We start from the raw sequence: 23,971 nt of genomic DNA, 5'->3' as shown, positions 1-23,971 counted from the left end.
TGATTCATCGGATTCCTTTATTACATTTATGTTAAAATCAACAGCTATAGTAATCCTTTTCTTCTGCTCTTGTTTGCTTTTCTATTTCTGTAAGAGACACCTTACTTAAACAGAAATACTTTTGTTACTTCTTTTCCTGGGATTATGTATCTCAAAATTATTGCAATATTTTGTCCATCTAATTCTGTACAGCCACTTTCAAATATGTCCTCATCATTTAGAAAATTAAAATCATCTCTTACCTTATATGTTAAAGAATTTTTAATTAGTATGGAGGAACTTCCATGAATTTTATTACTTTTACAAAAGGTACCATCTATAACATAGTTCTCTAATTTTTAAGTATTGTTCGTTTTGGCAAAGACTGATATATTTCTCCCTCCTGCCAAGAAAATTTTTAGATTGTCAAATTTTTCTTCTCTGCCAGTCCTACGTTTTGTATGTAAGCCATTTATGTTTAAATGTATCAAAAATGATTTTTTTTATATATATATAAAATGCATTTTAATTATCAGCTATTTATTTGTCCCATTAGTCGTCTACTGGCTTTAGTTATTAAACATCATCCAGGATTTACAGTACAACAGATTAGTTAAAAGCACCCATATTGCTTTGAAGCTGAACAGTATCGAAATTATTCAGTGAAATTGTACAAATATCTGACATAATTTGTCTTAGAATACTGACAGTCATATCTCATGTTAAATAGACAGACATCACAGGAAAAACAAGACAAACAATTACTCTAATCAGTTTAACTAATCTGTTGTACCCTACATGCTGGATGGTGGTTAATAACCAAAACCAGTAAATGACTAATGGGAAAAATAAACAGCTGATTGTTAAAATATGTTTTATAAAATACCTTACCACTGTTGAACCTCACCTTAAGGACAGCAACAAAAATGAACTTATACTGTTACCTATTGTTTTAAGAATGGGTTTCCTTGATGTATTTTTACATTTTGTTCCTTTAGGTAGCTTGAAACCTCCATAATTCACATTTAGATTCCCTTGTTATTTATAATTTTGCACATATCACTAAATATCTTGCTGAATTTTGCTGACCATAACCTGTTTAAATGTAGGCCATCCTGTGCTAAGCAATGTGTGGTTATAAACGTACTTGGCGCTCTACAAATATTGTTCCTATGCTATTACACTGTTCTCTGATGCTGTTGATTATTTTGCCTATGTATTTGTTGCTCACTAATCTTTTATAGAGAATGCCACTCTTGATGCTGGAAATAAATTTCTCATTGTTGTGATCACATTTCTTGTTTCGTTGATGACATCATTTTCACCATAGCTTCAAAGGAATTTATCCCCACATGGATAAATACTTCTTTTTAATTTGCATTACAGTTTACACTTTCTGTTAGTCTGTTTTTTGCTTCAAGAACATTCTTTAAATGCTTATTTAATTATGAGTACTTATCCTTGGGTCAGTTGTGCAGCTTGGAGCTACAACATTTTTAAGCATAGAATCTCTGATTATTAGATATTCATTTTTGACTCTTTGTCCAACACTGTGTGTACTGTTTTTGTATTTTATGTTGGTCCACTTATATGTGTCTATTAGTTTTGTATGCTGATTGTTATTTGCAATTTTGTCATTCACGCCAGACTGTCGCATTTCTGGAATCTGTTTTATCATGTGCACGAGTTTTTGTGGTTATGTTTTGTCACTTCGTTGGTATTTTCATCAGCTCTTAACTTTTTTTTCATTTTTGAGTCTTGTGTCTTCTTCTTTCAAAAAATTTATTTTGTCTTTAAGAACTTCAGTATCTCTCTTCAACAACTTGATAATTTTGTTGTTAGAGCTCACTGTGTTTATCAACTACACACATTCACCATGTCCACATACATGGCACAGTCAATGAAACTCATGATTTAAAAATTTTTAACTTGACTTTGCGCACTTCTCATGAAACCAGAAGTTACTCTTCACACATAATACACCTATTAACAGCCATTTTTCATGTATTTTGCATGCTGAACCACTATATGTAAGGTTTTTTGTGGAGATTGAGGTGTCACTGCACTGACGTGTCAGTGCCATCTTAGCTGTGCATTATTTATTTTGTCCAAAACCTGTTTTGAGTCATCAGGGCTTTGCGTTTTGACCTGCTGGTTTGTTCTCCAGGGCTTGCATTGGCCTGGTGGCTGTAGCAACTCCATCAAAACGAGGAATCAGTATATTATGTTTGCTCTTAGTCTCATTCTTTGCCCTTGTTAAACCCAGTTGATTATAAGATCTCTGTTTCTTGTCTCAATAGAGTCCTCTAAGATACAGTCCCAGTAATGTCAGTTTTAGCCAGGTCTCTGATTCAGTTGTACTCCATGTCATGTATTTCCTAAATGCAGTATACAATAGCTGAACACCTACAGGCCTAGGGAATCTTAAATCCTCATAAGTTTTGACATTGTCTCCCTCATTACTAGGAGTACCTTGCAAGAGCTTTAGAGCTTAGTGTTAAAGATTGGACTGAGAGAGCACTAACCTTTACAAGTATGTGCTAATCTCCACATGATCATCTTTTTAAAGGGGTATAATATGAGTAGATGGAAGGGATTGTAATCAGCAGCCCACTTTGACTGGTGCTGGGGCAACTTGCATAAGGAAAACTTTGAAGATGTTAGAGTGAAAACTTGCTCCATGGAATCAACCAGCATCTTCCTGTATGTTAACAATACCTTCATTACATGGCCACATGGAAGAGATGAACTGAATAGATTTCTCACTCAACTCAATTCCAATCACCTGAACATAGAAATGATGGACGAATGGAAGCTTGCTCTAAACGTAGGAAAGTGTAGGCTAGTGCAGATGAGTAGAAAAACAACCCTCTAATGTTCAATACAGTATTAGTAGTGTGCTGCTTGACATAGTCAAGTTGATGGAATATGTAGGTGTAACATTGCAAAGCAATATGAAATGGAACAAGCATGTAAGGACGTTAGTAGGGAAGGCAGATGGTAAACTTCTGTTGGTTGGGCAAATTTTAGGAAAGTGTTGTTCATTTGTAAAGGAAACCATCTGTAGAACACTAGCACAACCCATTCTTGAGTACTGTTAGTGTGTTTGGCATTCCCAGAATGTCAGCTTAAATGAAGACATTAAAGAAATTCAGTAGCATGGTGCTACATTTGTCATTGATAGATTCAGTCACCATGAGAGCGTTAGAGATGCTTTGTGAACTCAAATGGGAATTCCTGAAGAGATGATGATGTCCTTTCCATGGAATAGTAGTGAGAAAATTTGGAGAACCGGCATTTGAAACTGACTGCAGAATGATTCTACTGCTGCCCAATGTACATTTTGCATAAGGACCACAAAGATAGAAATTAGGATTCATATGGAGGCATGCAGACAGTTGTTTTTCTCTCACACTATTTGGGAGTGGAACAGAAAAAGAAATGACCAGTAATAGTACACTGTATCTTCTTCTGTGCCCCATACGGCGGCTTGAGTATGTGTTAGATGTAGGCAGTGGAGATCAAATATGACAATGCGCTACCCTGTCTGAATGTTTGAGTGAAGAATAATGCAAATGGAACATTGGGTCAAAGTGTATACTGCACCAAGACTCATGCATACTAGTATCTACATGCTCAGAGCTGCCACCATCCAGTACAGAGAAATGGTTTACTAAAAACCCTGGTCCACAGGGCATGTATGTTCTCTGAACTGGAGAATCTCAATTGTGAAATAGAAATTTGAAAATGGTTTTCAAGAAAAATGGCTACACTAAGTGACAGATGTGAGAAACACTATGAACTATGTGTCTTGGAGAATTATTAAGAAAGGTAGGATGGATCCTCTGGAAAAACAATAAGACAGTGCCATGTCCGTTACTGGGGTGTGTCAGGGACACTGTTGCACTTTCTAATACTGGATTGTTTCACATCTCCTGCTAATGTGGCAAATCATACATCAGACAGGCAATAACACACACACTTGTGAAGACCACTTCCATGAACATCAGTGAGACACTCTTTCGAAGCAGCCTAAAGGATCAGTTGTCCCAGACAATTGTATTCTGGAAATACATTACATAGAGTACAACTGCACCAGAGTGCTGGCTCTAATGTCACATTACTGGGACTGTGTCAGCAAGGAAACTATTGAAATGCTAACCAGGGACCACCTAATAAATTTGCATCACTGGCTACAGCCTCCACAATGTTTAAGGCCCTAAATTGGGTATTATTAGGACAATTAATGAAAGTGTCACCAAACATACTTCTGCACTTGATGGTGTGTAACAGCACACTGGGCAGAGGAGGGCCTGTGGGGGTGAGGATATAAGCAGCCTCCAAGTCACCAGACAAATCAGTCAATCAGAATACTTGATGATAGTAAAAGAAAACATTGTGCTCTTCAGGTGCCATCAGCTGGCAGGACATCCATTGAATATATTGTCAGTATAATTGTTGTTACCTTGTTATGGCGACACACTGTCATCTTCCAATAATTTCGATTTATTTAAATTCCCTGAGCACCTTTGTCACATTTATGTGTAATGATATCAATCTGATGAATTCCTAGCAGTGTTTTTGTGAATCCCTTCATCACTTCCATGTCATCAACATTGGTATGTGCTCTAGACATTTGAGCACTGACACACTTGAATAGGTCACTTTTTAGTCTTGTGTGTGTTGTCCTTAGGAGACCCACTGCATTCTTCCAGAATTGCCTCAGCAAATCTAAGTCTTCAGTTTCCCATCTCTTCTGCTAATTTCAAATATACATTCTATTTAATACCAGTTTTTAGTATTGAAACAATGTGAAAGAAATATACCATCATTGTTGGAACTGTTACTATTAGATTCTCTTTGTTGGATCTGTTACGATTAGGTTCTTTCTGACATTTATGCACATCATCTTGAATTTATACACATTTAGAGAGAGCAGCAATTCACCACACAAAGGGACAACACACTCCAAGTTGTTCTGCATTTCCTTATAATTGCCCCGTTTTTGTGTACCACGCTTAACACAACAAATACTATAAGAGGCCCCTACCGTGCAGGCACAACTAATTGCCTGGCACCTCTCAATTCTGAGCAGCAGCCTCTCTTGCCAAGTCTATCTGAGCATCGTACACACCATAGATAATGTTGCCAGCATGATAGGAAGCACTGTCAACTACAGACTTCATTGCTTCTGCCTTGTACTGCTGGAGATGGAAATCCTTCCACCAACAGGCACCAAACACGACATGCTGCAGGTAATCCCACAATTCCGATCCAGTAGTCGGACAGTTTAGTTCAGTGCGTGCAGCCAGCTCAGTACAGTTTGTTCTCTGAAGCCTACTTGGTAGTTGCTATTTACAGAGAACTAAGACAATCAAGTGTGTCTTCAATATTACGTTGTCATAGTGACAATATCACAGACTGCCAAAAGATAGCAAAGATATTTAGATTTCATTGTACTAGGTATAGGTCATCAAGTGCCACACATCAGGCTGTACCAAAGTTAAGCACTATTTTGTAACATATTCTTAATAAATATTATTGGTTATTTCTTATTGTGTTGCCACATTTCTGTTCTAGTGCCACCCTGCCAAGCAAGTGTTTAAGTTCATAAGTTATAGCATGCAATCTGCTACCTTTAAAGAATTATAGCAGTGAAATCACTTTTCTGCTACAATTGTTGTTTGGGCTGAAGTAATTGAAGCATTCAGTTACAAAAATCCCTACACATGCGATGCTACTTCTCTGTAGACAGCAGTCTGAAGATACTGATGAACTTACCCGATAAATTGTTAATGTTTAATGAAGATATTAGCTGTAAAATTGTACTTTCTTGGGGCATACCTAGTGTTACTTCCATTCGTGTTGAGCAGTTGCAGCACCATAACATATAGCATAATGGGATCTGAGACTCAAAATTTTCCTGAGGCAGTAACATATTTGAGGAGATACTCCACATAATTGAACCCTTCCCCCCAAAAAGCGCAGACCTCCTTACAGAAGTTTGGCCAAGAGAGCTCATCACTTCTTAATCTTACTCATGTGCAAGCTTCGCCTTGTGTAACCCATCTTAGGCTGCATTCACAGTGGCTCTGACAGTGAACACTAGGTACTATCACTGGAGGTTGCCTCATAACATCAGGCGACAGCTTGCTCGCAGCATGTCTGATCTCCTGCATCAGTTTTTGGGGAGATCAAGGTTAGGTTAGGTTAGGTTATAATCCATTCTGTTAAGGAGGTTAGAATGTATTTTACCCTTCATGTATGAGCTGGGTGCCACAAAGCCTATGTGATTGGAGGTGAGTGCTGCATTGCAGATTTTACTATTAAAAAGATACTGACTGCATGTGAGTGTGCTATATCTGTCTTGAAAAGAAAGAGGCAAGTACTGTACTTTCTTTCCACAGTTATTGGATTAACCAGCAATGTTTTATGAATATGTGAGTTGAAGAGAGACATTTTAGGAGATGATTTGTGATGACACTGGAAAATAAGATTATATTATGCAAGTTGACCTTCAATGATATCATTCAGCATATGTGTGAAAGACAAAGATAGAATAAGGTACTCTGAACACATGAAGCACTGAATAGTAGGAAAACATACCCCACATTTGCAAACCGTTGCATAGAACAGAATCACTACCCTACTGGCATAAAAATGCTAGTAAGCAGTAATAATAATTTGTAGACAGCTAATGCCCACCTACCAGAAAAAAAAAAAAAAAAAAAAAAAAAAACTACAGAGAGTCCAAACGTAAGATACACCACCCTTCTCACTTGAACAAATTATTGTTGAGGTTATAATTTATGCCTAAAATTTCCAATAAAGATTTTGCCTGCTTGCGGTTTCCAGTAAATCTGCAATTTTATTTCATAGATCCCGAACTATATCCCAGTTACAAAATTTTTCTTCCTCGGGATGTCACGATTCCTTTCTTGGACTAAACTTACCAGCTTGTTCTAACAGTCCATATGTCATTTGTGAAAATGTCTATCAATTTGACAGAAGAAAACATATTCATTTGAATATCACTTATTGTCGTCTGAAGTCTATATGTTTGGATGATGAGATTGCCTACATTATGACCATACATGTAGTGGCACACTGATTCGAAAACATCAGTTGTCAGCAACTGTTGTCGGTCATCGATGAAGTGTGCCGATATTGGTGCCACTGTGACTGCAGCCTAAAGGTTATCTTCATCCAGAATATTGTTGTGCATTTCTTGTCAGAAAGTAACAACATATCTCAGTCCCTATATTAACCAGCTATAGGACTCTTCAAGTATCTGAATATTATAAAAGACAAGGTTGAAAAAATGTCAGAATAAACACACACAATTAGTTTTAACAACAACAACAACAACAACAACTATTAATACAAATCATAGAAACTATTTCACTAGTGTATTATTGTTATTGTGGTAAGTCTTCAACAACAACACAGTTTTATTGGACATCGATTAAGTACAAATAAATTGCAAAATATAGTAGATCCTGACACTTCAACTATACAGAAGTAAAGACTTTACAAGTCTCAAGCCAAACGTCAACTGCAGGGAATAACAAAGTCCAACTCACTGTTCAAAAACTAGTCAAGTATCTTAATGTCATTAGAATTATGTCCACATGATCTGGCGCCAGAGAATTTATGACTCTGTGCCACACCTGGTGACCTCACCAGATATGAGCATATTGATTGCTCTATTGATACATGTGGCAGGATTACAAAAGTTAAATTTTTGACATATTATTGCAGGAGCTTTGCCACCAAATCATACAAAGATACTCATAAAGCTTTTTTTTTTTTTTTTTTTTTTTTTTTTTTTTTTTTTTTTTTTTTTTGCAAGTGCTCAATATGTTCCCCTGTTCTGATACTACAAGTATTGAGTTACTGATAAAGTTTGTCTGATACACAATATAACATCTTAACATCAGTGTGTTCAAAAGCATTGCTGATGTGAGCTCATAGCTGTGGTATTTCTACTGATAAAAGTAGTGCAGACTGTGATTCTTTCATAGTACACCACACAAAAAAGATTACATAGGGTTAAAACAGGTAGTCATGGAGATCATGACAAATTTGTCTACACATGTTGAATCATTTCTTCAGTGATTGTTTTTCAACGCATAGATTTCTCTTTATGAGACGACATGTAGCTGTAAACTGTGTATATCATCATTATGTGGACTTCACACTTGTTTGATCTTCGTGTTATTGTACTAGACCAATGTGAATGAAATTTAAGCACATCACTGGCTTACTGAGCACCAGTCACCACTTTCACTGACTTTTAATATCTATGGTTTAGGGAGAAAGCCAGAACTAATTCAACAAAACACAGTTTTATGAAAATGCAAATTATGGCCACCATCAGTGTCTTAAGAGTTTGTAAAAAAAAAAAAAAAAAGAAAAAGAAAAAAGAAAAGAAAAAAAGGTTTCTTCACTGTTGGCTACAGGCTCTAATGTGCATGCAGTAAACAGTGCATAACAAAGTGGCATATGGGAAAGAATTTAGTGCTATTAAATTTGATATTATGGAGTAGTATTGGGATGCCGCTGGATTTTATTTCTATTTATAGAAACAGATTCTGAGAGTCGGTCTATCATCATTCATGGCAAATTTTCCAGATGATAATCATTTCTAGAGCACCGCAAAAGACACAGTAAAAATCTCCACTCAATCTTAGAATTCACGCGAGATTAACACAAGCTGGCACAAGAATGTCATCGAGGCAAATTTTCATGTAACTCTTCCCTCTTTACATGAGATCAAATTTTATACATGGATTCATGTATTATCTCATCAGGAACCAATCATAGACTAGTAGTGAGCTATCTTTGCAGTTTGGCACCTGTCCTCTCAGGACACACTTATGACTGGTCCATCCTCTCCATCAAAAAGCATTGATTTGTAATTAACATTTCCTGATAAATTGACTGATATTGAAATGATTATTAACAAGGTGTCAATGCAAGTAACATCAGCATGGTTGGAGCTGTATATTAATGTTTAAACAATAAATATAAATAATGAAATATTTGCTTCTTGGTGTCCAACATGGTAGATGAATCCCCACTGTCTCTCTCTGCTCTAGTACGATATGGCTCTCGCTCGCCCAGCCGTTCTCATGCTTTGTGACCATCGGGTGTATCATTAGGTGAGTCTGCATTGTGATCCTACCTACTCACTAGCCTCCCATAACAAAATCTTCCTGTACTGTGCATTAAAACATAGTAACAAAAATGTAGTAAATGTTGGCAGTGATGGAGCATAAACACCACAAGCTGTGTAGTAGTCATATTTTATTCTGAAATTGCAAAAGTGTCACAGCAAAGAGTTGTGTTGAGGAAGGCCTTTGCACTCTTGTTCTCACTTAAAAACCTCTAACAGTAGTGGACACACAGTTCTTCACCTGTAACATTGCTTTCTTTGAAGTTGTGACTGTTTTATCATAAATATATGTTGTATCCTCCTGTCTTTTGTCCAAATATAATTTCGCACTTCAACTGCAATATTATAACAAAAAATGCAATATATTGCCTTGTTTTAATCATCTGGAGTAACTGTGTGTTACTACTAGTACTACTACTACAACTGAACAGTAATAATACTGACAACAGCCAAAGGAGCCTTGGTACCAGAATTTCATTCTTTTAAAGTCTTTTGGTGGTAGCTTAAGCTATATTTGCATATTTTTTCATGGTAAGGATAGTTTTATTTAATTTCTTTTAACATATTTTAATTATTAAAACATTAATACATTTTACCCATACCTGAGTATTAAAATTTTTATTGCAGCCCTTTGGAAAAAGAATGGGATCAAAGAAGAATAACAGCACACTTTATGTAAGATTGCTCTTTGAACTAGCAAGAGTCATGAAGACATCTGGAAGAGCTGTGTTTTTAACATATGACAAGGGAAATTTTGTAAGAGTAAGTTTCTACTTTCTGGGGACCTCAATTAAGACATTCATTTTGAGTAAAGTATACATTATTTTCAAACTGCTTCTGGTATAGGATAGAATAAAGTGTTCATACATTCTATCTTCTGTACATTGAATTGCCCTTGATAACTCTGATGAAGCCTGTGTATTTATTTGCTTTTGTTAGTGAACCATGTCAGGTAGAATAGGGATTATACTCTGAGTAAAATTACTTTATGATTGACATTTCTGTGTGTCGAGTGGTAGGGGTTGAGTGTCAACCAATTGCAGCTGTGTTGCCTGTTCTGCAGGCATGAGCAGCAGAGCCTTGCCAGGTGTTGCAGCATGCAAGGTTTGGGAGGAGACCAGACAGGCAGGCCGCAAGGGTGGGAGGGGGTTTGGAAGCAGAGTGAACTATGCATTGATTTTTGCATCATCTCTTGCACTACTATAAAAATATTTGTATGCAAATGAGGCAAAACTTTATCTTGTGCTGAAGTTTGTAGTTTCGTACAAGTTTTATTTTCTACACAAAATTGTGAAGATACAATGTCAGATTGACTCGTCGTAAATAATCTACTTGGTTAAAAACTTAGTCTTTCTCATCCTACGTTCTCACATCATAACTTGCCTTTAATGGTCACAGTTATTGTGATGATTTGAAATAAATGTGAATTCGGAGAGCTAGCGGTGAAAAATGTGGTAGCTTTGCATTGAGTGGACTTTGTCATATGTTACTGTACATGAACTGCAGCCATCATACTGAAATCATTTCAAGAGTGGAAGGAGAGCCATATCATCTCATAGTGTGGACTAAATATATAAACCACTGTGCATTACAGTCAAGGTTGCCCCATGCACTGTGCCGAATTCATGTTTCATTGCTGTTGCTTAAGTGGTTTATCTCGTCAGTCACATCCACAATCTCAGTTGGCATTACAGTTACAGTGTGCTGTAACAAAATTAAATTAAACGAAATCATCTGTGTGACACATTAGCAAAAGAGTAAAGCCACTGGACTGGTAATCGAAAAGTTGCAAGTTCAAATACACGTTCATACTGTTAAGCTTGCTTGCTGTTTTTCTCTAAGAAAATTATTTTTTCACAGTAATGCAGTCAGAAATTAGTGGCTATCATTTTAGTTGGTATTAACCCTTTTACTAGTTGAACAAACTGTTTCGTTACTTTATTTCTACATGCATGGATGTAAAAGACTGGTAATTTGCACGAGTCATTATTCCTTGGTTTTAGTTGTTGTTTGATTGCGTTAAAACACAATTGAGATATGTGTTGGCTAAAAGCATACAGAACTGGAATCTGTGAATTGTTGCTGGTATCAGAAAAAAATACTTTTAATTTCAGAGTAATGTCCACAACACAGAAATGTCTCCTGGGCACAGAGTCATCAGAAAGCATATAAGTATTATAATAGGAATTTGACATAACGTATTTCTGATGATAAATTAGATGAACTGTGTAACAGAGTCGAAACTTTCAGAGCAAATACAGTAATAGACTAATTATGCAAAAGGAAGAGAAACAGCACTTTTTTGAAAATCAACTGCATGCAGACTATTATAGCAACAGAGATAAGGCTGGCCTTCAAATCACTGCAACATGGTGGGAGAATAAAAAAAAAAGAAAGTGGCTACAAACTAGGCTTCATACTGCCCTTGAAACTACATTGATCATGTAGCAGTTCTACAGTGTGGTGCAGTGAATTGTGTTGTGTGATTATTTATTGTTATTCACAGTGTTTTAACATAAGGAGGAAGGAGAGGGACAGAACATCTGAGGATGGTTGCTGTGCGACTGCAGCAATGTTAGGAAATACACAGAGTGAGATAAAGACAATGGTAGGTCCTTGCTACCTCTCACTAAAGTGATAAACAGAACCATGGTGCATTAAAAATTCACAGAAATAGTACTGTGAGAGTAGAGAGAGAAAATTATGCAAGAGCAGAAGAAACTGAAGCTGGACATCTCATCTAAGCATACAGGAAAGAAGAGAGAATTCAAGTAGCATGTGATGAATATCAGTGATCTTAGGGGAGATGAATTTAGATGTCATATTTATAATTACTCTTCGAGAAACGAACACTCAACCCTTGAAAAACTGAAGGCTTCCATAGAAGAAGCAGAACTTTTTGGAGGCAGTCTCTGTGAAATGTAGTACATTGCTTAGGCTTGAAGTATAAACAAAATTAACGGAAGAAAGGTCATAATGGAGAGAGGTGATACTGTAGCATGGCAGTGTCGATTTTTGAGTGTAGTATCACAGGAAAACTTTCAGTGTATTGTGTGGCTCAACTTAACGTGGGTAAATGCAAATCATTCCATGAGTACAGCCTGGATAGATGATACAATAACTGGCACCATGTCACAATCCACCGGCAAAGGTAATAGATTGATTCTTTTCCATGCAGATAAATCAGCAGGGTTCGTAGAAAACTGTATGTTATTTAGATAGAAGCAAACTGGTGATTACCTTTAAAAAATAAATGGAGATACATTTCAGCAGTGGTTTAAGGATTCACTTCTGGAAAACTTGAACAAGCCTTCAGTGATAGTTATGGACAATGCCTTGTATTGTTTGCCCATCCATGATAAAAAGGTGCCTGCAACAGCTTCCAGAAAACAAGACATTATCAACTGGCTAAAATCAAAAAAATAGATTCTCATACAAGACAGCTGTATAAAGAGTGAATTACTGGATCTCATGGCTCAGAATAAATTTCCTTGACCTCTGTGTGTTGTAGATGAAATGACAAACACATATGATCATAGGCTCCTCAGACTGCCACCACACCACTACCAATTCAATTCTATTGAACTCAAATGGCCTCAAGTTAAAGGTTATGTGGTAGGGAACAACAAAAACTATGTGTTAAGATAAGTGGAAAGATTGACAAAAGATGCTTCATCATTAGATTGGCATATTGTTGTAAGACAAACTAAAGAAGTGATGATGAAAGCATGGGAGAATGAGTGTGTAGTGGAAAATGACACTGAACTCAACTTATTATTTCATTAAATTCTGACAGCAGTTCTAGTGACGACCTAGATGACAGTGAAAGTGATTTAGATATAGGTGGCGTGCATCCATTGGTGGTATAGTGTGTTACCAAAAATTCACTTGTGTTCATCCCTTACAATTTTCTCCACTTATATAGAAAATGTGTTACTCTGTGATGTGTGTGACTGAATGCTCATCTTATTGCTGTTATTCACCTATAATGAGAGAGACTGCTGTATATGGAGGACTGATCAACTGGAAAACATACAAAGGCATGTTTGCAGCATGGCAGAACTACTTCTAAAAGGCGAATATTGCAGCATACTTTTATAAGCAGCATTTCACCAGTGTTTATTTTTAATGTTTTAACCTTGTGCAAAAGCCATAACTTTATTATGTAAATAAGTAACATAGATAGTGGTAATATGATGAGCACGATTACATGTAATTTTTATTAACCCTTTCACTGGTCAGGAGTTACCAGTAACTGTATTTCTTTCCTGCATTTATAGGAATACATTGTCCCTCTTATGTACACTCTTGGCATCTAGTGATACCCCATTGCACAGGCTGTAGTTTCTGTTTGTTGTGAAATAAACCTGTAAGGGCTGTGGGAAGTACACATCCTACCAAATATCATTGATCTAAAGGTTCTTGGGAAGTATGTTTGCCAACAAAGTACTTTCTCAAAGAGGCATGGGAAGGATACTTACTACAAAATTGGGAATGTCTTACCACATCTGGATGCTTCTGACATCTTGTGATACACTGTACCAAGTATATAAAAACTGTTACAACAGTTAGTTTCTGTTTGTTGTGAGATCACTTATGTTGTCTCTTGGGAAGTCTGAAAAAGTTGCTTCATATCTGCAGTGGAAAATACACCATCCACCAAAATAACAGGTCACAAAATGGCTGTGGGAGATACTCATACCACCATATTGTTTAGTTCTAAATCTCAAAAATAAAATTATCAAAAAATGTAGTCAGTTGATCACAATTCTAATACAATAGAAAAAAAAATTAACTTAGCTGAGTTGCTACAAAATGTGCACCAGTGGAAGGTTAAACAAAACACTTTACATGTAGAAATTTAAAATTTAGTCATGATGTTCCAAAATTTGTATATTTTGGCTTTGCAATTTGTAATATATCTGGAACTATGGTTGTGATACATCCAAATGCATAGAGTTACACTAATTAAAATCTGCTAAAACCAAACATAGGTGGGACTTCACAAATTTCATAACATAAAAAATGTTTACTCACACACACACACATGTTGAGCCAAACATTGAAATAAATTTAATAGTTTGTCTGTGCGGCTGAGGATATTGCTCATGAGGTTACATTTTATAAAATTCTTGTAAATTCCTGGATTGGACAATCAAGTGTTACCCTGCAGGTCTATCATTTCAAGTTGGAAATATGAGGTCATCAGCAGCCAAAATGGTGAGCATGACCTGACAAATAAAATGAAATAAGTCTTCAGTCACACAGTCTTTGAATTAATTTAATTCAGTTATTGAAACATAAGTCGTCATGCCTGGTCCAAAACTGACTTCCTTGAGTTCCAGGAAACACTGTGTGTCATAAACTTGAAGCCAGTTTGTCCATAAGCTGGTTTGAAAGCATCAGTCTTATGTGAAATTTAAAATTTTCCCAGCGAACTAAATTTTCAAAAAGATTTCGGGCTTGCAGCTGGTTGTCGTTAGCTTCCATCCACGATATTTCGACTGGACAACTGCCAGTCATCCTCAGTTGTCCAGTCGAAATATCGTGGATGGAAGCTAATGACGACCGGCTGCAAGTCAGAAATCTTTCTGAGCATCAGTCTTGTTTGTCATACCTGTTACTAAATGATTCTCCCCTTGCATGGAGAGACTTGATGAATTCAAATAATTTGGTGATGTTTGGCATAAAAGTGAAGCCCAAATCGGAGAATCATGGAGATCCTTGCTTTCTTTTCCACTTCTCTCTAGGAATGTTGGAGTCTTGTCACACAAATTAAGGAACCTTGTTGATGAGTTAACCATCTTCGAATTCGGCTATGACATCAGCCAAGAATTCCCTAAATGTTCACTCTGTGTAACAGAGTGTAGTTCACTATATGGAAAAAAACCTCCATTATATCATTTACTTCAACTGATCTAGCACAAAGTGCCTCTTGATATGTCAAACAATGAACTGCAAGTGTCAACAAGCCCCAAATAGATTCCAATTTACCCTTATCAAACTATCAGGACCACTTCACTCTCCCCACATTGTTGGTGTGCCATCATTTGTTATGCTGATGAGTTTTTTTATTCCATTCCAAAAGAATCTGTTACCTTCTCCACAGCATCAAAATTATTTATGCCAGTAGTAATTTCCATAAGTGAGATTAAATTCAGATAGTCCTCTGTCATTTCTAGCACGGTGTTTACTAACTGCACGAAAATTGCAACTCTGTGCTGTGGCTGACATGCCACTGGAATTCACATGTGATGGAAAATAAAATGAACCTGGGTGCCCTTTGAGTCAATTGATGCTGTGCATCTGCAGCCAGTCAGCAATGTGGGATTCCACGGCATGACGAGAAAGTGCGATATGCTTGAGCTGTGCAACTTCTGGATTTCTGAAACCAATAAAATTAATATATTGGTTTTCCTTTCAGAACATGGATATTGAGCTCAGTTAATAAAATTTTTGGTCTTTATTACCTATTGTTCTGACACAAAAAAAAAAAAAAAAAAAAAAAAAAAAAAAAAAAAAAAAAAGGTCGGTCAACTTCACCAAACTTGAAGCTGACTGATTGTTATGAGACAATTGTAGATTGTTCAAATAATTTACGGGTTTACTGGCAGGTGACGTCGTCGACCACCACCTAAGTGGTTGATGACATCACCCGGCAGCAAACCCATAAATTATTTGAATGTTCAATTCGCTGGGAAAAGTTAGGTCTCAGTTGTAGATTGTTTTTGACTTTAGGGCAACTTTAACTATTTTGAAGCCGTATCAACAACTCAAAAATGAATCTGCCATAATAAGTAAATTTTAATACTGAATTCAGATTAAAGTACAAAGAAAGCTTAAGGACAAAAAAATGCGATCATGAATTTGCTTTTGTGAAATTCCAAAGAAACTCGCACACCCTTTTACTTTAGCACTGAGAACTAGCTGACCACCTTGTGTTTTACCATGATCATCTTGAATGCTGTTTATCAGGCCTCCTTTGGGAATTTTATGCACTCGGCTAGTCTTGTTAATGCTTATTTATCCATTTAAAATTTTGATGAGACACAGTTCTAAAACATCCATACTATGATTTCTTCACTCCACCATTGGATGTTATAGACAGTTGTTGCTGCATGCACTGTCATATCGTTGCTGCATTCATTAGATCACATTCCTGCCATGTTTACAAATGCTTGTTCATAAAAGAAATGCTGAACAAATGACAGTCAACTTCACTCCGATTCCACCAAGAATTTGCAAAAGTTTTATTTATGCCTCTATAAATGGGTAGGTTGGTGAAAAGAGTAGCAGCTATTTCAATATCAAGACCTCTGATGGAAAACCAGTCCTAACCAAAGAAGGGAAAGCTGAAAGATGGAAGGAGTATATAGAGGGTCTATACAATGGAGATGAACTTGAAAGCAATATTATAGAAAGAGAAGAGGACATAGAAGAGAATGAGATGGGAGATATGAAATGGCGAGAAGAATTTGACTGAGCACTAAAAGACCTAAGTCATAACAAGGCCCTGGGAGTAGATGATATTCCATCAGAACTACTGATAGCCTTGGGAGAGCCAACCATGACAAAATTATTCCATCTGGTGTGCAAGATGTAGGAGACAGGAAAAATACCCTCACACTTCACGAATAATTTAATAATTACAATTTCGAAGAAAGCCAATACTGATAGGTGTGAAAATTAACAAACTATCAGTATAATAAGTCATGGCGGCGAAATACTAACACGAATTCTTTACAGAAGAATGGAAAAAGTGGTAGAAGCCAACCTTTGGGAAGATCAGTTTGGATTTCAGAGAAATGTAGGAACATGCTAAGCGATACTTCCCATACAACTTACTTTAGAGGATAGGTTAAGGAAAGGAAAACCTACGTTTATAGCATTTGTGGACTTAGAGAAAGCTTTTGACAATTTTGACTCGAATGCACTCTCTGAAATTCTGAAGGTAGAAGGGGTAAAATACAGGGAGGGAAAGGCTATTTACAGCTTGTACTGAAACAAGATGGCAGTTGCGAGTTGAGGGACATAAAAGGGAAGCAGTGGTTGAGAAAGCAGTAAGACAGAGTTATAGCCTATCCCCGATGTTATTCAGTCCGTACATAGAGCAAGCAGTAATGGGAACCAAACAAAAATTTGGAGTAGGAGTTAACATTCAGGGAGAAAAAATAAAAACTTTGAAGTTTGCCAGTTGCATTGAATTCTGTCAAAGACAGCAAAGGACTTGAAAGAGCAGTTAAACGGAATGGACAGTGTCTTGAAAGGTTGATATAAGATGAACGTCAACAAAAGTGAAAGCAGAATAATGGAATGTTGTTGAATTAAATTAGGTAATGCTGAGAGAATTAGAATAGGAAATGAGAGACTGAAAGTATTAGAAAAGCAAGAAATTTTTTAACATCAAATATAAATTTGTGTTGGGAAGTCTTCTGTGAGGTATTTGTCTGGTGTGTTGCCACATATGGAACTGAAACATGGATGATAAACAGTTTGAACAAGAAGAGAATAGAAGCTTTTGAAATGTGATGCTACAGAAGAATGCTGAAGATTAGATGGGTAGATCATGTAACTAATGAGGAGATACTGAATGAAATTGATAAGAAAAGAAATTTGTGGCACAACCTGATTAGAAGAAGGGATTTGCTGATGCGACACATTCTGAGAAATCAAGGGATCATGAATTTAGTATTGGAGGGGAGTGTGGGGGAGGAGGGGGGGGGGAGACCAAAAGATGAATATGGTAAGTGGATTCAGAAAGATGTAGGTTGTAGTAGTTATTTGGAGATGAAGCGGCTTGCACAAGATAGAGTAGTATGGAGAGCTGTATCAAACCAGTCTTTGGACTGAAGACCGCAACCACGAATAGATATATATATTATAAATAAACTTTCGTTATTGCTCTAGTTATCATTGTAGAGAAGGGTCAGTGCATGACATACGTAAGACCTAGACATAGAAGCTTTTATATGACAGTCAAACGAATAAAATTCTTAGCGTATAAAAAAAGTTAATACTATCAGTCCTTCTGAAAATGATCAGTATTCAAATTGAGGTTCAGAAAACTGTATGTATAGCCATTGCCATGAATTAATAACTTTCAAAAAGTAAATATATTTAACTAAAATAAAAGAATTTTCATTACTAATACGTAGTTATTTAACATATAAAAATTTTTAAACTTTTCGGTCAATTTCACCCAGCTTGACAGTTCTCTCCATCACAAAATGGCCTTCCAGTCCATGCAATTTTGAAAACTGTTTTGTAACTCACTAGTGACAATGGTCCTTTGATGTTATCTTCCTCCCATATATATTTTTAATCAGTTATAACTTCAAATTGTACACAAAATGATGACTTTCTTTCATTGATGTTGGTAGCTTTCTTTTTTATTTAGTTACGTCTTTATGGTCTTCTTTCTTTAAACCTTCATGATATATCACTTGTAAGATTTCATCGCTTCTTTACTTACTCTTCACTCAGTTTTTCCCATAAGGTTGACCATTGCTGACAGCATTTTCTCTTGTTTGTCAAAACAAGTGCATCATATTTTCTTTGTGTCTGGTGTTGTAATGACACTCCAGTGAGTGTTTTCTTCCTGTCCATAGTAGTGCAATGGCATTTTAAGTTCTTTGCATGGTCCTCAAACAAATGAAAAAGTAAAGCAGTTCCCATTTTGCATTGAATAGTATGGCTTCTTCACTTTTTCTTTTTCTGGGCAAGTGCAGAGGCATCATTATTACCAATGCAGAATATATATCCAGTTCAACACTACTAGTATTGCTAGCAAACTGCTTGGCATGTGATATGGCCACTGCCGTACTCTAGCTGCACCTGGCGACAGCCTTCCTTTTGCTTTTTCCTCCTCACCCCTGATCGCTGTGCTCAGAAAGATAGACAGGCATGCGGCGCAATTATTTGCATTCGCGGAGCACTGTTTGGCCTAGCCTGCTGTCGTGAGTCAACATGGAAATGCGACATATGTGATACACCACTAGTGTAGGTGGTAGGTATAGTTCATCTGAAGAGCGTGTTTGTAGGGACTTGGCAAACGGTATCTGAGTCATATAGAAGCAAGTTAATACAGTGAATGCATTTGACTGACCCCCCCTAGAGGGCACACTGCTCTTTGGTGGGTTCATGCTTGGCTACCAAGGGGCCCCAGCCTTTGCAGCACCTTTTCCCTTCCACACTGCATGTCTCTCCTCTTGCTGTTCTTTTTCCCCTCCCTTGGGGAACATGTCTGGGTTGCTTTGGGAAATGTATTCTGCATTTGTGGTAGTCCACTGTTCCTTTCTTGTTTTGTTGTTCACCTTCTCCTATCCTTCTTCCGCTTTGGCGTTTGAAGTTCCTCTTTTTCTTTCTCCCTGTGTGCTCCTGGAGGCCGGCCCATGCGTCCGACGTGTAACAGGTGACAGGTAGGGTTCGCACGTACCCTTTGGTACAGGTCAGACCCAGGGAGTTGTGATTGCCTGAACTGCTACTTTTCCAGATTGCTGATTAGTCCCTCTGTCAGGTCTTTGGGAGGTGTGAAAAATCATGTAAGGGAGGTGCACCCCCTTCTGAAGGGGGCCCCCAGTTGCCTGCCATCCGAGATGCTGAAAATCATGGGGGATTTTCTCAAAATGAGCCAATCATCTTCACAGTCAATGGCTATGAAATGTAAACAGAATGAGGCTGATGATTCAACGACCCTCCCAGCTGCACCAAGGTTCCTCATGGTTTTTCATACTGAAGATGGTCAGTTCTTCTCTGCGGTAAATTCGTTTATTATTATTGATGCAATTGCTGGCCCTGTGAAATACTGCTCTCGTTTACACACTGGCACTTTGCTTTTGGAGACTACTTCTGATTCACTGAGTCAGAAGCACTACAACTGCTTGCAGTTTTGCTCCTTCATGGTTATCCTGTTTTTGTCGAAGCCCATCGAACACTGAATTCTTCCTGTGGTGATATTTACACTAGGCTGCTTGATGGACTGACTGAGGCAGGAAGCCAAACGTACATGTCTGATCGGGGTGTCATTGCTGTCCATCAGGTGATGAAAAAAGTAGATGTCTCCTTAGTGCCCACATGCACTCTCTTTCTCACTTTTGATAGAGTGGTTCTTGTGTCAAAAATCAAACCAGGTTATGAAGTTATCACAGTCAGACCATATATTCTGAACCCGATGTGCTGCTACCAGTATCATCATTACAACCACACACGAGAGTCCTGTCAACATCCAGCCAAATGTGTAACTTGTGGTAGGGATGCTCACGAGGGCCATTGTCTGCCTCCTCCTACCCACTGCATCAACTGCAATGGTGACCATTCTGCCCCCTCCCGTGATAATGCCATGTATCTCGATGAACAGGCTATCTTGGAGATCTGCCTGAAGAAAAAAGTGCCTTACCCACTCCCTCACAAGTCACTTAGATACATTAAAAAGGATTTACGGCTGCTCTTAGAATTGCAGCATCCACTTTTTCTCTGCATTCAGGAAAGAAAATTGTGTCCTCATGACTCCTTTGAGCTCTCGCATTTCTTCCCAGTCCATTTTGATCTTCCCCCTGAGGTCAGCATTCTGTCTCATGGGGGAGTCATGCTGCTCATTCGGGATGACGTTCATAGTCAACCATCTCCCCAACTACCCGCCTTCAAGCTGTTACAGTTCACCTTTCTCTTCCTCACTTGACTTTTTCCCTTTGTCGTGTTTACATCCCTCCATCATATGATGTCACCGGGACAGATTTCCTCAAGCTTATTCGGCAGCTACCTCACCCCTTTGTGCTGCTTGGTGACTTTATAAGGTGCACCATCCCCTCTTGGCTGACCTTCTTAATCAACTTAATCTCTTCTGCCTTAACATAGGAGCACGTACATTCCTTTCAGTCTCCACGCACACCTATTCCCATTTGGACCTATCCTCCAGCACTGTCCAACTTGCCCATCATCTCGAGTGGTCCATTGTCTCTGACTCATACTCAAGCAACCATTTCCCATGTGTTATCCATTTGCTGACTACTACTGCACCTTCCTGCACACCCAAATGGCAACTACTAACACCAACTGGAGGCTTTACTCCTCCCTGGCGACTAACATTATTTCCCCAGTTGTGGTTTCCAGGTGGAAAATCTTACAGACATTATCCTTACTGCTGCAGAATGGTCCATTCCATGCACTTCCTCTTTACCATGCCGTGTCCCAGTCTCTTGGTGGACTGAGGCATGCTGCAACACAATTCGCACATAGAGACATGCTCTCTGCGTTTTTACCTGTCATCCTACGATGGCAAACTGCATTCATTATAAACAGATGAATGCACAGTGTCGTCGCGTTCTTTGAGATAGCAAAAAAGCTAACTGGATTTCATTCACTAGTTCTTTCAACAGTTTGACTCCTTATTCTGTCATGCTGGCCAATCTCTGATGGCTCTCTGGGACCAAGAGCCATTCCCCAATTTCCAGCCTGACAGTAGCAGACAATGTCATTGTAGATCCTGTTGCCATCTTCAACACCTTGGGCCACCATTCTGCAGAGATATCAAGCTCCTCTCACTAGGACAAACACCTCCCTTCTAGCTACTGCCCCATTTGTCTCACCAGCTATGTTTGCAAGGTGATGGAACGTATGGTTCATGCCCAGTTGGTATGGTGCTGGAGTCTTGCAATTTACTAACCACTGCACAGTGTGAATTTCGAGTGCAGTGTTCTCCAGTTGACCATCTCGTCTCTCTGTCCACCCATGTCATGAATGGTTTTCTGCGGAAATCCCAGACTGTGGCCATGTTTTTTGATTTGGAGAAAGCCTACAACACTTGCTGGAGAACTGGTATCCTTCATACTCTCTACACATGGGGCTCTTGTGGCTGCTTGCCCCGTTTCCTTCAGGAATTTTAAAAGACTGAGTTTTCATGATATGCGTGGTTTCTGCCTTGTCAGACAACTTTATTCAGGAAAATGACGTGCCTCAGGGTTCCATTCTGAGCATTAACCCTATAATGGCCTGTCTCCTGCAGGGCATCTCCAGCTTCCTTTTTGTTGATGATTTTGCCATGTGTAGCAGTTCTCCATGGACTTGTCTTCAGTGATGTCTCGATCATCTTCACTCGTGGAGCATCAACAATGGCTTTTGTTTTTCCTCTGACAAAATTGTTTGTATGTATTCCTGGCAGCGCAATTGGTTTCTTCCACCGTCTTCATGACGTGGGCCTGCTGCTCTTCTGTTCGTTGATACTACAAAATTCCTGGGGCTCCTGCTCGATAGGAAACTCTCTTGGTTGTCCCACATGTCGTACCTGGCAGCCCGCTGTATGCAGTCCTTCAGTGTCCTCAATGATACTTCTTGGGGGTGCAGATCAAACCACCCTCTTCCGTTTGTACTGGTCCCTTTTCTGTTCAAAACTACAGTATGGATGTTTCATTTATGCATTTGCACATCAATCCCTCTTATGCCGTCTCAATGCTATCCACCACCATGGCATTCATTTGGCCACAGGCACCCTTTACACTAGCCCGGTTGAGAGTCTGTATGCAGAAGCTGCTGAACTACGGCTGTCCTACTGCCATGACTTTCTCGTCAGAAGATATGCATGCTGTTTGTCTACCATGTGTGGCCACCTATCCTATGCCTCCTTCTTCAATGACTCCTTTGATTGCCAGTATGGTGTGCGTCCATCTTCTCTGTGACCTCCTGGAGTTTGGTTTCAGCTCTTGCTCCAGCAGCTTAAATTCACACTACCTGCAACTTTGTGCGGCAGCCTGTGTTCACCTTGGCCTTCATTCACTTCCTTAGGACACTACTCCAGCCTCACTCTATCACCTTCAGTTTCATGATCTTCTCATGAAATTTCGCGATAGTACCTTTGTCTACACTGATGGCTCTCGGACTGACCGTAGTGTCAGGTGTGCTTTCGTCATCGGCTTCCAGAACACTGCTCAGTATTTAAAGCAGAGCTATTGGTTCAAATGGCTCTGAGCACTATGGGACTTAACATCTGTGGTCATCAGTCCCCTAGAACTTAGAACTACTTAAACCTAACTAACCTAAGGACATCACACACATCCATGCTTGGATTCGAACCTGCGACTATAGCGGTCACGCAGTTCCAGACTGAATCGCCTAGAACTGCACGACCACACCGGCTGGCACAGAGCTATTCACCCTGTATCAGGCCACACAGTAGATCTGGCAACACGGGCTTTTCTATTGCATCATCCGCTCAGACACACTCAGCACCCTTCGAAGCCTCTATGTTCAGCACACTGTCCATCCCTTAGTGCTACGGGTCCAGGAAGGCTGTCACCTACTCACTGTTGATGGAGGCACTGTGATGTTTATGTGGGTTCCTGGTCACATCAGTCTGACAGGACATGAGGCTGCTGACACTGCTGCCAAGGCTGCAGTCCTTGTACCTCAGCCAGGTAGTTCTTACCTTCCCTCTGATGATCTCTCTGTTGTCGTCTGTCAGCAGGTGGTGTCACTTTGACATTACTACTGGTCCTCCCTTCATGGGAACAAGCTCAGAGTTGGACGATCTCGTCTCGGCCCTCTTGCCATGAGAAGATCATTTTAACTAGGTTGCGTATTAGGCACTGTCTCTTTAGCAATCGCCATTTGTTAAGTGGTGCTCTCTCACCACTTTGTGCACATTGCACCCAACTTTTGACTGTCTGCCATTTCCTGACGGTTTGCCGTCTGAGTTATCGTCGGTTTTAGTGAACGATGCATGGGCTGTCGACCGTGTTTTACTTTTTATCCATCATAGTAATATGGCGAAGGCCATTTAATTTTTAGTTCTGGACCTCCGTTTCTCTATGGCATATTTTGCAG

General features: G+C 38.7%; 1 protein-coding gene across 2 annotated transcripts in view; it reads left to right on the top strand.

Annotated features, from left to right (window-relative positions):
* LOC126184503 (tRNA (guanine(6)-N2)-methyltransferase THUMP3-like) overlaps positions 1 to 23,971 on the top strand; it is a 125,267-nt gene that overhangs the window by 99,578 nt on the left and 1,718 nt on the right. Inside the window, exons 6-7 of one of the 2 annotated variants that reach the window (XM_049926896.1) lie at positions 9,081 to 9,143; positions 9,785 to 9,920. In XM_049926896.1, coding sequence (XP_049782853.1) covers positions 9,081 to 9,143 — 63 coding nt within the window. In that variant the 3' untranslated portion in view covers positions 9,785 to 9,920. Of the gene's footprint in view, positions 1 to 9,080; positions 9,144 to 9,784; positions 9,921 to 23,971 lie in introns of those variants that run through there. The other variant, XM_049926895.1, reaches the window with a different exon arrangement.

The sequence above is a fragment of the Schistocerca cancellata genome, chromosome 4 (genome assembly GCF_023864275.1).
Source record: "Schistocerca cancellata isolate TAMUIC-IGC-003103 chromosome 4, iqSchCanc2.1, whole genome shotgun sequence".
NCBI classification, from domain to species: domain Eukaryota; kingdom Metazoa; phylum Arthropoda; class Insecta; order Orthoptera; family Acrididae; genus Schistocerca; species Schistocerca cancellata.
Note: the sequence above shows the minus strand (reverse complement) of the source record. Positions and strands in the feature narration are given on the sequence as shown.